A 15,361-nucleotide genomic window follows, 5' to 3' on the forward strand; every position below is an offset into this window, starting at 1 on the left:
TGGCTGTAAGAAATTGAAATAGTGCTATTCCCGTTTTCTGGATGGGTCATCTGAGGCCCAGAGAACTGGAAAGACATGTTGAAACTGAAATCTAACCATTCAGGGATTTGTCCCTGCGCTAAGATAAACATGGAAGACAGGCCACCCAGGTCTCCACACACATCTTCCTTCCACTCCACTCTGCGTTGCATTTCTCTTATATTTTGGCCATCTGCTATCTGTTAGGTGCACCTTGCTTGGGGCCAGCCTGGGGTCTCCCCGCCAGTGGGGCTCTCGTCTACCCTGGGTCCCTGACTCAACCTTAGATAGACAAAGGGCACGTCCTAATGCCGTTTACCTGCTGTCACCACAGCTCCCTGGGGAGAACAGTTTCCCCGGGTCTCAGACATTTGAGGACCCTTGCAGAGCATCCCGCAGAAGGCTGGGGAGGACCTCTGGGCTGCCCCTTTAGGGATGGCCATGAGGGTGAGTGCAGGCTGGGCTCTTGGGACGTGCCCAGTGCACGGACAGAGGAGCTGACTTCCCTGTGGCTCTCTTTTCCTCTCCTCTGCAGGACATGCTGCCCATGCCGGGAGATCCAACCCAGGGGACTGGCAACTATAACATCGAAGACTTTGCCGACCTGGGCATGTTTCCACCGTTTTCTGAGTAGCTGCGGCCAGAGTGAGGCCCCTGCTGTACAGTGCCACCCATACTGTGATGTCGATGCCCATGTGAACGAGGCCCACCCTCGCCCTGCTTGCCCTGCCGCAGGCCCCCCACCAGAAGCCATCTCCCCCGCTGTGTATCCCCAGGCGCATCATCGCTCCACTCTCCCCTGCAGCCGCGGCTGCTCGGCCACTGACCAGGGGCCCTGGCAGACATTAGGGGATCAGTTGTATTTATTGTATTTTATCTGTGTGTTCTCAGGAGGTGAGCCTAGTGGGTCCTTAAGTTTGGTTGTGAATAATCTCTTAATAGACAACTTATACCCATGAAAGTTCAGCCAATGCCCAGAGTGACCAAGCAGCACCAGCAGGCCTGCCCAGGATGCTGAAAGCAGATTTCTTCTTGATTTCACTTCTGATGGATGCGTGGGGCTCTGGGGGAATGCTGGAAAAATGGGCAAGCAGAGTGCACAGCCCTTGTTCTGCCAGCTGGAGCCAAGAAGCACAGAGACACAGAGGCGCCTGCCCCTCAGCTCCGCTGGTCTGTCTGTGCATCCATTGTGCCGTGGAACATATGTAATTTGTGCAGTGTGACATGGACTTGCTGTCCTAATGGATGTGTTGTGCCTTGTGTCTGTCATGTGTGGCCAGCGTGAGTGTATAGAATCCAGAGTATGCAGAGAGCCAAAATGTGTGGCCCTGTCCCCAAGCTCAGCACCACCGGCCATGACCAGAGGATGCTCAGCCCAGGGTCTGGGAGCTGGGCTAACAGGCTGACACTTCGGCAGGGTCACCAGGAGGCACAGCTAGGGGCATGCTCACATGGGTAGGTCAGTTCTTTGGTCCAAGCCTCTGGTGCAGATTCAAGCTCCTCCTCTTAGAGGAAGCAGCCCCTTCCTCCCACAGGAGCCCCAAGGGAGCACTCACCCTCCTGCCAATTGGATCTGAATAGCTGTGTTCCTGATCCCACATAAGCATGTCTCATCCTTGCCCCACTGGTGAGAGGAGGACCTTGTGCCTGCCCAGAGCCTGCAGGACAGCACGCCTTGAGGTCAGAGGCCTGGCCCTTCTTTACAGATGTAGATAGCAGGGTAGGACGCCCAGGCCTTCTCACACGGGCACCATGAAACACTTTCTTCCAGGCCACCTGAGCCTTCGTTCTTCAGCCCGACTGGAGGAACAGCAGCTCTGGGAGGCACAGAGTGCAGGTCTCAGGGGCAGAAGACGTGGGTTCCAGTTCTGGTTCTGCCACACACCCACCGGCCTTGAATTTCTCTGGTGGTCTCAAGACAAGAACAAGGGCTGACTCTAGAATCTTCTGCCTGGCTGACCTCTGAGCCCATGATCCCTGGCTTGCTGTGCTTCTCTTGGATTTGAGGAGAGTTTAAGAATCCATCCCCCTGTTTTCAGGGACCTCTGCCTTCTCCCACCCCCTTACACTAGTGAGGACTCCTTCGGCCTCTTGTGTTTCCTTCCTTTTGTGACCATTACGCCCCCTCCCTGTTTCTTATCACCAGCCCATCAGCCCACTGACTCCCATATGGTAGAAAAGGTACCGTGGCTGCTGCAGGGCACATGGAGGGACCCACCCTCTGGGAAAGCCCTTGTGTCCCTCCCAGAGTCCTTCAGGTAGGCCCTCGCAGACGCTGCTTGCTCAGAAACAACCCGTGCATCCCTGCCCATGGATTCTGCAGGACCTAGAAGAGTGGCATTGGTTCTAGGAACCTGAGAGTGGAGTGAGGCCAGCATGCAGGAAGGAGTTTGGAGAGAGTGTTTGCTGTGATCCATTGAAAGCTCCACATTAAACCCCAGCCCTGTCTGACCAGGGAGATCCATGTGCTCAGTGTTGCTGGGGGACCTACAATAGTCAAACATTGCTCAGTAAAATGCCTTTGGCTGGTCGCCAGCTGTGCATGACTGCAGTTCCTAGACTCTAACTTAACCCCAACTTTGCAGTTTCTAGAGCTTTTTGTCTGTAATGGTGATTGGGTCTCCACTGTAGATGCATGCAGTGTTCACTCCAACCTCAGAGGCTTTCTTGCTTCTGGGGAAATGGCAGGTGGTTGAAACCCTGCACATCCTCCCAGGGCCAGCCCCAGAATGGGCCTTTCTCTGCCTGCCCTGCCCTTGGGGCCACCTCTGCCTCCAGCAGGCTTGAGCTTGCCCCAGGCCTTGGGCATAATTATTTCCCCCCAAAAAAGGCACAAAAATAGGTTTTGGATCAAAGAAGTGTTTCTCAGTGAAATGAAAACAGTCTTTTTATAGCCTTTAGCTTGTGATTTTGGAAGTTTGGGGGGTCTTATGTTTGTTTTGCCTCTTCTGTTTCTTGGAGGAGAGTTGAGGCTTTTCTTAGGTGCATACACAGACCCAGGTGAACACGCTGACTGTGAACCTGCCCTGTATCCGGAGCTGTGCTGGGCACTGAGGGGATGCAACAAAATTAGGAGAGGATCTTTGCTCCCAACATCTACTTCTCCTACCTCAACAGGGGTCCAGGGTGCAGTGAACTCAGTTCTTGGCCCTTGGGTGAGGATTCATGGATGAATGAAAGCTAGACCTGATGGGGAGGCATTATGACTAAATAGGCCCAGCTTCCTTCCCTTCCAGCTCTGTCCTAGGAGCATAGGCGGGAAATCTGAGTAGAGTCTGACTGCACTTTTTGCTTATGATTTGTAAAAGCCGTCATGGGGTCAATAAGAAAATAGGGGTGATGGAGGGGCAGAAGCCCAGGACTGGGAGAATCGCACGTGCCCCAGGGGTTTTCACCAAGGATTTTCGAGACAAACTGGAGTAAGAATTAAAGCCCCAGAGGATTTAATTATCCTGGTTTGCAAAAGAGCCTCCCATGCCAGTCCCGCCCAGCCTTGGAGGCCAGAATGCTCATGGCCCCTGTGGTCTGCTTGTCCTTCAACCCATGCCCAGCAGATACCTCTCTGACTGGAGACGGGCTCGAAGCTGGATTTAGGAAGGGGAGAGGCACTTGTGACTTTGTTTGACTCTGTGACTCACTTCCTTGCTCACCCCTTGTTTGAACTACTAGACTTTCAACTGGCTTTCCTTAGGCCAGGCAAGCAGACAGCTTCCCACAGAAGAGGTCTGTACAGTGACAACCCGGGCCGGCAGCAAGGACACAGATGCAGCCACAGTAAGGCTCCATCAGGACTGGGTCAGTGATGGCAACAGGATGGCCAAGGATGGCTCTAGAACACTCTGTCCATGCGTCACTCCCCCCAGTTTTATTTTTAGCTTTGGCTTCAGGGAGCGACAGCCATCACAAATAGCCACATTCTGCTCTACTCTCCAACATACCAGATTCTACACTGTTGTTATTTCATGAGATGTGAATGTTGCAGGGAGTGGGGGGATTCTGATTGTTAAGGAACTTACACTGGGGAGCTTTACTCTTCCGTGTCAATAATGTGACTACATGTTCTCCAGATTAGCCACACATGCAAACATCAGTGTCCTTCTAGCTTTAGCCGAGAAAGAAACCAGTCCCAGGAAATGAATGGTGGTCTCCCCACTCCCGGCAGCACTTTAGGCAGCCCATAAGCTATGCGAGAATGTGAACACTCACCTCTCTGGGCTCACCTTGCTGCGTCACGGTTCTGAGCTACCACATAAACAGGAAGAAGCCAGTGACCGGAACAGCTCTAGGAATAACAAGTCAGAATAGAAATGTCCTTTATGTTACCAGAAAATATGGGCTTGGCCTAAGTTGCTGTCTCCTAACCTGCCAGGGGTCATTCCCCACCAAACCCCCTGTACTAAGGAGCCATGAGCCACCTGGACATTCACCTTTTCTTTGACCATCTGGAGTCTTGGACAACTTAAGGAGGCACCACACAGTGGTGCAGGCACATTTCCAAGCGTAGGTGTCCCTGGCTTTTGTGGCCAAAGCTAGTGTTATGGTCAACAACGGGCCAGGGTCTGTGGGGCACTGACCTTGAAAGTGGCAAAATGGAGGTTTCACAGGCTGTGCGGGAACAGGACGGCTTGCTTCATCTAACAATCTCAGTTTCCTTTAAAAAAAGAAAGAAAAAGATTTCATAAGCAGGTGTCAGTGGACAGTTTAAGCACTTAACCATTTCTCTTCTTATGGATGTGAACTGTGCTGTGGATAAATCATTTGTATTTCTTGAATGTTCTCTATGACTAACAGTTATTAAGTCGGTTGTGTATATGTGTAACTAATGTAACTGCCTTTTAAAATTTCATTACAATAAAAATGACTTTGCTCTGAACAACAAGTGGCCCAGGCCAAGTTTGTATTTGAACCATCCTTGAAACCTGCCCTTTGCATTACACTCCCTCCTACGGGCTGTATTGTGTCATAATCTGTAAAGGATGTGGCATACATTATACTAAAGAGTGACCCTTTTGGAGGTTTAGCTTCTTAGGATAGAAAAGGAAACTAGGGGTGGGCACAGTGGGTCAGGCCTGTAATCCCAGCACTTTGGGAGGCTGAGGTGGGAAGATCACTGGAGCCCAGAGGTTTGAGAACAGCTTGAGCAACAAAACAAGACCCTGTCTCAAAACAAAACAAACAAAGGAAACTAGCATATCAGTCATATTGCATTAGAACCAACAGAAAATAAACAAATAATAAAAGGAAACTCACAATTCTTGACCGTCTATGTTAGGCAAGGCTCTCTAGAGGCTTCCTTACAAATGCTATTTTTGTTAATACAAATCTGATATGTGGTTACTCTCCCTGGTTTACAGACGGAGAAACTGGAACTCAGAGAAGTTAAGAAAATACAGGAAGGAAATGGCAGAACCAGGATATTGAACTCAGGTCTCAGTCCAAAACCCTGTATATATTGTCCTATTCAAACATTCTTCTTATTATTTTTTAATCCTTACAAAATTGTTAGTGTTTTAATATGCTGATGCCTCTAGTGAATACAATCGACTCTTGAACAACATGGGTTTGAACTGTGTAGGTCCACTTACACGTGGATTTTCTTCCATCCGCCTCTGCCAGCCCTGAGACAGGAAGACCTCCTCTTCCTCCTCCTCCTCAGCCTACTCAATGTGAAGATGACAAGGATGGAGACCTTTGTGAAGAGCCACTTCCACTTAATGAATAGTAAATTTACTGTCTCTTCCTTATGATTTTCTTAACATTTTCTTTTCTCTAGCTTACTAAATTGTAAGAATACAGTATATAACACATATAAAATATGTGTTAATTAACTGTTTATGTTATCTATATTCTGGTCAACGGTAGATTATTAGTTGTTAAGTTTTAGAGGAGTCAAAAGTTATACATGGACTTTCAACTGCATGAAGAGTAAGCGTCCCTAACCCCCATGATGTTCAAGGATCAACTGTACTTACAAATTCTATTTTTTCTTTGTCAAAAGAGAACTTTTTGGATTCTAGCAAAATGGCAGGCTAAAATCGTTTTAAAACTCTTCCATCAAACACCTAGCATTGCTAGTTTTTACAGCTATATTGATCTATTATTGACATAAAGTAGACTGCACGTATTTAAAGTATACATAAAATTCTGTGACCCTGAGTTAAACATAGACTTCTTAGATACTATACCAAAAGCATGATCCATCAAAGAATAAATTGACAAATTAGACTACATAAATATTAAAGGCATTTGCTTTTCAAAAGACACTGCTAAGAGCATGAAAAGATAAGCCACTGATGGAAGAAAACATTCACAAGTCATGTATCTGACAAAGGACTAGTACCTAGAATATGTAAAGAACTCTTACAATGGAATAAAACAAATGACTCAGTACAAAACAGGCGAAAAATCTGAACAGGCACGTCACCACAGAAAATATACAGATGGCAAATAAGCATGTGGAAAAAACTGATTACCATCATTAGTCATCAAGGAAATGGAAATTAAAATACACAGTGACTCTAATATTTGGCTAAAATGTAAAAAGACTGATGATAGCAAGTGTTGCCCAGGATATGGAGCAGCTAGAACCCTCATAAAGGCAAAACGGTCCAGCCACTTTGAGTAACAGTTTCTTAGAAAGTTAATCATCCACTCATCTAGCTTTTTCATACCTAGCTATTTGCCCAGGAGAAATAAAAACATATTTCCAAACAAAGACTTGAATAGGAATATTCACTGCAGTTTCATATGTAATAGCCATGAGGGAAAAACAACCTAAATGTCCATCAGTAGGTGAGTGGATAAACAAATTGTGGTACCACCACACAGTGGAATACTACCCAGCAATAAAAAGGAACAAAGCACGGATACAATCAACAGCATAAACAGAGCTCGAAAACATTATGCAGAGCAAAAAATGCCAGGCACAAACATACACAATGATTGCACTTATATGAAACTCTAGATAAGACTTATCCAATCAGAAAGCAGATCGTTGGTTGCTGGCCGGAGGAGTAAGTGGGAGGAGGCACAAGGGAAGTTTGTGAGATGATGAAAAGGTTCTATATCTTTCTTGTATGATGGTCACAAAGGTGTATACAAATCACAAAACTCATCAAACCCTTCATTTAAGATGGGTACATTAAATTCTGTTGTGCATAGTTTGTCTCTAAATAAAGTTGATGTAAAAATAATCACAGCAGTTTCTTGTGGAATTTATCAAGTTGATTTCAAATTTCCTATGGAAGAAAAAATGATAGGCAGTAAATTTTGCTGAATAAGATCTAAAAAAGAAAAGAAAGAGGGAGAAAGAGGAAGAAAAGGAGAAAAAAGAGCCAGCCTTTATCCCACCAGACAGTGGGAAGCTTTATCATTAGAAGTGTGGGGTTGGGCCGGGCATGGTGGCTCATACCTCTAATCCCAGCACTTTGGGAAGCTGAGAGGTAAGGATCCCTTGAGCCCAGGAGTTCAAAACCAACATCATGGTGAGGCCCCATCCCTACAAAAAAGAGATGAATGGCTTGAGCCCAGGAGTTCGAGGCTACAGTGAGCTATGATCACACCACTGCACTCCTGACTGACAGAGTGAGACCCCCTTTCTCTAAAAAAAAAAAGTGAAAGGTTAGCATGGAGATGGAAAAGTAGATCATAGAACACAACAAAGAACCTAGAAATCCACAGACATTCAGAAAGAAGATTGGAAGAGTCAGCATTACAAATCACAGGGACCAGCTAGACTTCCAATAGATGGTGCTCGAGGGAAGAATGTAGGAAAAGAAATTTTCATACTCTCATCTCACACCCTATAGAAAAAATAAACTCTACACAGATGAAAACATCACAATGCTAAAGGCAATATATGTAAAACATTTAGAAAAAATCTAGGAGAATATATTTTAAAAATCAAGTCTTGGAAGGATTTCTTAAACCCGGCACAAAGACAACAAACCATGAAGTAAAATACTGATAAAGTTTAACTCAATTTAAAAAATCAGCCTCAAAAAATGTAACAGTCCATTAACTGGTAGAAAATATTTGCAATTTGTATACCCAAAAATGTAGTATTCAGAATAAATGAAAGATTCCTAAAAGTCAATTTAAAAAAATAGAACTCAATAGAAAAATGGTCAAAGAATTTGAGTTGGGAGTTCATAGAAAATCAGATGGCATTAAATCTATCAGAAGAGGCTGAACTTCATTGTAATTAAGGGAAAGGCAAAATTAAAACAAAATAAATGCTTATGTCACTCAGATTTACTACGTCTGATAACATGATTGTTACTGAGGATATGGGGAGACAGGAATTCTATTTCCTAGCTAGTGGAAAATAGCATACTTGCTCTGAAAAAGATGACATTTATCAGTGCCATTTTTCCAACAGCATATTGGAATGTCAAAGATGTACAAACCCATGACAGTGATTCTAATTCCAACTGTCTATTCTACAAAACGTCTCACATATACACAAGAAGACAGATAAAAAGATATTTATTGCTCTGTGTGTAAGAGTGAAAAAGTGGAAGAAAATAATCTATCCTTTAGTAGAGAAATGAATAAATTGTGATTTAGGTACACAAAGGAATATATCGCAGCACTTAAATACCTTGTTGCAGATGCAAAAATTCTAAAAATATAACATTGAATTTAACTGCTGTGCATATTGTTATAACTCAACACATTAACATATTTTGTGAATAAATAGATAAGAAAGAAAAGAAAAATAACCTCATTGATGCTAAAAACAACTCTGGATAATGTTTATCCTTAGAAGAAAGACATAGAATGACTTGTATGATTCAATTCCTTCAAACAGATTAAGAAAGAGAAAAAAAAAGAGGTATTGACTAAAAAGGAACAGAAAAGTAGCTGAGGCAATTATGGCAAAATGTTAAACAGCTGTTTCATTTCGGTAATGAGCATGTAAAATTCTATAATACTTTTCTCAAAATGATGTATAATGGAAATATTTAATAATTAAACAGAACTCAGAAAGCAGACACTTAAATCTCACAAGTAGTCAAAGAAATGCAAATTAAAGTAACAACGGCATGACATTTTTCACCCCAATGGACTGGCAAAAGTGGGAATGAATGTGAAAGGATTGTCTTAGTTATTTTTGGTAAAAATAGAAATTTTTGCAATTCATTTTGAGAGTGATGTGACAATATCTATTAAATAAAACTGTATCTTTGACTCAACTATCCCATTTCTAATAATCTGTCTTAGCGAAATAAGAATGTTGAATACAGATATATTTATAGAAATATTTATTGCCACTTTATTTTGTAGTGGTGGAAAACTGTAAATTAAGGCAAAGCTCACTGAGAGAAGAATGGATGAATACATTGGAGAGTACCTACCTCATGAACTATCAGATAGCATTATTTCAATATATTAATAAATCAAATAAATAATCAGAAAATTATAAATGAAATTAATCTATGTTTATAAAACAAACATGACCAAAAGCACATTAGTTAGGTTCATGTGTGAGTACATGGTTGTATATATACATACATATGTACATGTAGAAAATGTATAAAGTATTCAGCCTGGGCAACATTGCAAGACCCTGTCTCTACAAAAAAAAAAAAAATTAATTAGCCAGGTGTGGTGGCACATACCTAGTAATCTTAGCTACTCAGGAGGTTGAGGTAGGAGGATCACTTGAGCCCTGGAGTTTGAGGCTGCAATAAGCCATAATCATGCCACAGCACTCTACAGTCTAGGTGACAGAGTGACACCTTGTCTCAGAAAAAAAAAAATGTATAAAATACCATATTGACATTAATAAGCTGTATTTGGAGGGATTGTAGAAGCAGAGAAAGTAAGCAAAACTTAAAATAAATGTGTTACGTATAATAACATTGCATTTACGTGAAATTATTTACATATGCATTTATTCATTTATCTTGTGTATTTCTCCAGGAAAAAAAGGCATATGCCTTTATATGTATAACAGATGGATGAAAATCCCTTCATGATGGTCTCAACCTAATGGGATCTGAGGTGAATTTCCCTTCCATCCTTGTAACTTTTAATATGATTTGTTCTACAAAGAATATGTATTACTTATAAAATCATTAAAAGTAATCTAAAGCAAATTGCCTGCCAGAATAAGAAGAGAATAAATGATCACCCACAGTAACTTGAAATCTTGAACCACTATGGAATTTTGATGCCAAGGAGTGGGAAAGAGAAGGACACCTGTGTGCAATGGTAGAATGCACTCTAGCTGGACACACCTGTGGCAGATGGGAAGCTGAGTGGACTGCAGGGCACGATGAGGAGAAGAAGTACTGAATGAAGGCCAAAGGACCTGCCATGACCTAGGCTGGTGCTTTACCTGTAGTCCCTCTTTCAATCCTCAAAATAAACAGCTAACAAAAATATACCCTTTACATAGATGGAACAATATAATTATTTTTCTGATTTTTCTGATGATATACATTCATTGTTTTTAAAGTGAAGAGTATAGAAAAGTATGAAGAACAATAATACTGTATTCCAATTCGCTTTTTTTTTTTTTTTTTCTGACAGAGTCTCACTCTGTTGCCCAGGCTGGAGTGCAGTGGTGCGATCTCAGCTTACTGCAACCTCCTCCTCCTAGGTTCAAGCAATTCTCCTGCCTCAGCCTCCTGAGTAGCTGGGATTACAGGTGTTCACCACCACGCCCAGCTAATTTTTATATTTGTTTAGTAGAGATGTGGTTTCATCATAGTGGCCAGGCTGGTCTTGAACTCCTGACCTTAGGAGATCCACCCGCCTAGCCTCCCAAAGTGCTGGGATTACAGGCATAAGCCACTGTGCCTGGCATCTTTTTTGTTTTGGAGACATGGTCTCCCTCTGTTGCCCAGGCTAGACTGCAGTAGCACAATCACAACTCACCGCAGCCTCGACCTCCTGGGCTCAGGTGATCCTCCTGCCTTGGCCTCCTAAAGTACTGTGATTACAAGTACGAGCCACCACACTTGGCCCCAATTCACTCTTATTGATGATTGGGACAAGTGAGTAAGGAGAGGTGAGAAGGGTCAAGAGCAGGGGTGAGGGAAGCACCGTGTCTGCTCAGAATTCAGGGAGTGGAACAAAGCCGCTGGAAGAACCAGCACTCATTCTCATGATACCACCTAGACTTTACTCCCCTCTCAGCCTCCACTCCCAGAGAGAACTTATTTTTCCACTGAGAAAAATAAGCTTATCCCCCCGTTACCATGTTGATGCCTGACAATCATGAGCTTCTTTCTCCTGTAAATCCTCTAAGCATGTTCTCTCGGTAAGCATTTGCGTGGCCCCCACCACCTGCTCCATGAACAGTGCTGGGGTTGAGGCTACACAGGGAAGACCCAGGTCCCACTCATGAGGACTGCCTCATCCTGAGGGGAGAGGCAAGCAATATGATGTTCTGGAATGTACTAAGGATTTTGGTAGAGGTCACCTATTCTGCACCAACACAAAAGAGGGAAGGGGGAGTCCAGGAAGGGCTGAGTGTCTCATGCGTTTGTGATTAGCATGACTTAAGCAAGAGGTCCCAGTTGGGGCCCATCAAAGACGGAGTCTACCCACTGGGCGCACAGCTCGTTGGCTCAGCTTTTGCAGAAATCACTTAACAGACCCCGAAATCCAAGCCCGAGACCCCTATACGTCATGAAATAGCTATAGCCTCTCAGCAGGACACCAGATTAAAATGCCTGGAATGTAGCTTGCCTCTAGTTCTACAGCCACAACCTCCTAATTAAAAATCACTAATTCTTTCCACACATTTTACCCAGAGTCAAACATATATGCCAAGAATAAAGAAATGTGGCCTGGGGCTGATGAGGCCAGAAAACATTTCATCACAGTGATTTATCAGAGTGTGAGCATTTCTCATTCACAAGGCTCGTTGAGTGCAGGTGTGCCTACTCGTTTTTTTCGCAGAATCCCCACGCCTTTAACTGGAAGCCATGTTTTCATTGCAGCCACAATGAGTTTAAGTTGGGCCCATGGAATAGAGCCATGTCAGGGATGATGTTACATGGGGTTCCTGGAAACCCTCGTGATCCCTCATACCCCACCTACTCCTAGGAAAGGCATGGTTTTGAGAGCTCCCTGTGGAAGGGCACACAGGGCCAACTAGTTACCAACTCCATGAGGAACCAGGACCCCAGATGTTAAGAAGATGCCGGGGAGCTTGGAGTCATCCTAGGCTCACTATCAGCAGGCAGAATGAAGTGTTAATTCAAGAACAGCAGGCTCTCTTCCTAGTCATCACGTTGGGGTGGGAAAGAGTTTTGTCCAAGCCCGGGTGCTAGCACAAAGAGATGGGCTGGCTCCCCTGGAGATAGGACAGAAGAAGAGAGAAATGATTTAGGGTGCGATGCTGAGGAAGTGTTCAGTGAAGTCTACTTCAGGTTTTTCGTTCATCGGTTTATGCCCTGTACAGTGCATGACACTCAATTAATGTTCAATAAATTCCAAAGAATTCGTCCTACTCTGGGTCACACCATCATTCCTCAATTGTCTTTGTCTATAATGAATTCACAATGACTGGTTGCAGCTTTAGAAAAGTTTTCAGATAGGTCTCAGAACCCCCACTCTGTGCTGGCTATGAGCATGCAAACTTGTATTTTCATTCCTGGTTTGCTTGAAATCTATGGTAAGGAAGCAGAGAGCTGGAATGGAGACACAGTTGGCATCTCATTGTGACAAAAATTGGCAGGCTTCAAGGGGACAGGATGGCAGGAGTAGTCAGAGAGAGATTCTAAAAGGATTCCTAATGAATGACAGATGGGAAGAATTGAAAAGCAATGAGTAAAGTATGGATTCCTGTCACCCGAGTGGACCCTGCATGATGCCTGGTGTCATTTGATGGGAACATGGCATGTCTCAGGCAGATGGCCTGTAGATAAAGAAAAAATGGAAGAGAGGCAGGTGATCGGGCTTCGTGGCCGGGGCCAAGATGGAAATGCAGGTTCTCACTGCATCTTGTGCCCAAGGATTCTGTAGATGCCACAGATCCAGGATCCAAGGGACCTGGGCCTCCTTGGACATTAATGAGGAGGTTAGGGACACAGGGAAGGTTGAGAGAGCATAGCCTTGCTGAGCAGGCCACAGAGGTCCCCGGGACTCTGCTCTTCTGCTGGAGAGACATATGGTGCTGCCAGCAGGCCATGGGACCCTCTGCCTATTTTCATCCACACCTGCTCTCTGCTTTCATGCTCAGGCACAAGGATCCATATCCCTTTTTTGAAAGACTGTCCTTAAGCTATTGGATCCTACTTTGCCAAAGCATGCAGAGCCAGGGGTTCCTAGGATTTTACTTCCCACAGAGAATAGCTTATTACCAATGACTCCTGGGTGCAGGGGCACCAATATGCCAGCTTCCTTGCTCCTAGATGGGGGCATCTCTAAGTTGTAACATATTTTCTCTACAGCATCCCAGTGGGATTGAGATACATTTACCCTCCGCAGAAACTTTATTTGCCTTGCTTAGTCTTCTTTCTTTTCAATCTCAATTCCTGGAGTGAGATGTCTCCCTGAGCCTTCCCTGGGGTTTGGCGACAGCTGAGCCTCCTTGTGTATTGCATGTTCTGTGCAATTTTGTGGGATGGAGGTGGTGGCAGATGGAATTTCCACATCCCTCCCAGTTTTTCCTGGGAATTCCTTAAATAAATCACTTTTACCCAATTTTTCTCAGATTCCACCTTGGAAGAACTCAGCCTCAGGCAGGACTATTGTAATAATCACTAAACTGCAGCTGCATAGATAGTAAGAACTTGTAAATACTGCTATGTAAATTACTCTCTCACAAAAAAAACAAAAAACAAAAAACATATGTGCTTTTAAAAGCTATAGATAGAGGCTGGGTGCGGTGGCTCATGCCTGTAATCCCAGCACTGTGGGAGGCCGAGGCGGGCAGATCACCTGAGGTCGGGCACTCCAGACCATCCTGGCCAACATAGCAAAACCCCTCCTTTACTAGAAATACAAAGATTAGTGGGATGTGGTGGTGCACACCTGTAATCCCAGCTACTCAGGAGGCTGAGGCAGGAGAATCACTTGAACCCGGGAGGTGGATGTTGCAGTGAGCCGAGATCATGCCACTGCATTCCAGCCTGGGTGACAAAGCAAGACTCCTTCTCAAACAAACAAACAAACAAAACAAAACCAAAACAAAAAACAATGTTATAGATACAAAGAAATTGTTTCACTTTTCAATCAAAATAATATTTTAGTAATGTTTCATACTATAGATGTGAACAGTACTTTGTCCTCAAAGATCAATTTTTTCAAGGACTAGAGAGAGCAACCCATCCCTATTTATTAATACTTAGATTTTCCCAGTTTTGGCAGTGAATGTAGCACATTCCAGGAAATGCTTCAGTCCCAGGAAAACTAGGACATTTGGTGACCCTACCCTGGATGCCAATATTTGTTGCCTGGGAAGGCACAGCCCTGGAGAGGAGGAAGCTGATAGGATTTTATAAGACCACAAAAGTCTGAAGGGGATTTCAGTGATAACGGAGATCACCTTCTCAGAGGAGGAAAGGAGATCCAGATGTTCTGAAGAATTTTATTTTGTTTCCCAGAAGCCTCAGCAAGAGAGAAAAGCTCCTCTCAGCCTGGACTTTCTGCAGAAGCACGGCCAGAAATCAGACTCACAAAGATCCTGTGAGAAGCTGAGGAGCCCTCTCTATCAAATTCCACTCACCAGGCCTGTGGTGAATGACCCTTCCACGCTGACCCAGAAAAGCCTGGCCAAGTCAAGTGCATGTACTCTGCTCAAGTCCACACCATAAACCGAAGGTGAATTCACCCTAGTGATTTACCCATTAAAAGGAATTCTGAGTCTTTGAGGCTGAACTTTCTGAAGAGAGCAACATTGCTTCTCCCCTGAGGAAAACCAACATAAGACTCCCAGCAGCCTCATCAGACCCTCTAAGAACCCTGAGAAGGAGGGAGTGGCTGAAACCCAAAGCTGGTTCCTTCAGCAGAGAAGGGGAAATCTGGGCAGAGACCCTGGAGCGCCACCCCAAGAGTGCAACCTCCAATGCGTAGCCTGCTGCTGGTGCCCCCAGTCAGGAGACCATTTCAGAAAAAGCCTGGTGTGATGGTTAATATCAAGTGTCAACTTGATCAGATTGAAGAAGGCAAAGTATTGTTCCTGGGTGTCTCTGTGAGGGTGTTGCCAAAGGAGATTAACATTTGAGTCAGTGGACTGGGAAAGGCAGACCCACCCTCAATCCGGGTGGGCACCATCAAATCAGCTGCCAGCACAGCCAGAATAAAAGCAGGCAGAAGAATGTGGAAGGACTAGACTGGTTTAGTCTTCTGGCCTCCATGTTTCTCCCGTGCTGGATGTTTC

At 44.4% G+C, this 15,361-nt stretch overlaps 1 protein-coding gene across 6 annotated transcripts in view; it reads left to right on the forward strand.

The window, feature by feature from the left end:
• ARNT2 (aryl hydrocarbon receptor nuclear translocator 2) overlaps positions 1-4,897 on the forward strand; it is a 197,114-nt gene extending 192,217 nt beyond the window's left edge. For 4 of the 6 annotated variants that reach the window (XM_004056650.5, XM_019011003.4, XM_004056649.5 and 1 more), the window contains exon 19: positions 554-4,897. In XM_004056650.5, coding sequence (XP_004056698.1) covers positions 554-652 — 99 coding nt within the window. In that variant the 3' untranslated portion in view covers positions 653-4,897. The remainder of the gene's footprint in view (positions 1-553) is intronic. The other 2 variants (XM_063698766.1, XM_063698767.1) reach the window with 1 other exon arrangement.
• The last annotated feature ends 10,464 nt before the right edge of the window (positions 4,898-15,361 follow it).

The sequence above is a fragment of the Gorilla gorilla genome, chromosome 16 (genome assembly GCF_029281585.2).
Source record: "Gorilla gorilla gorilla isolate KB3781 chromosome 16, NHGRI_mGorGor1-v2.1_pri, whole genome shotgun sequence".
NCBI lineage: Eukaryota > Metazoa > Chordata > Mammalia > Primates > Hominidae > Gorilla > Gorilla gorilla.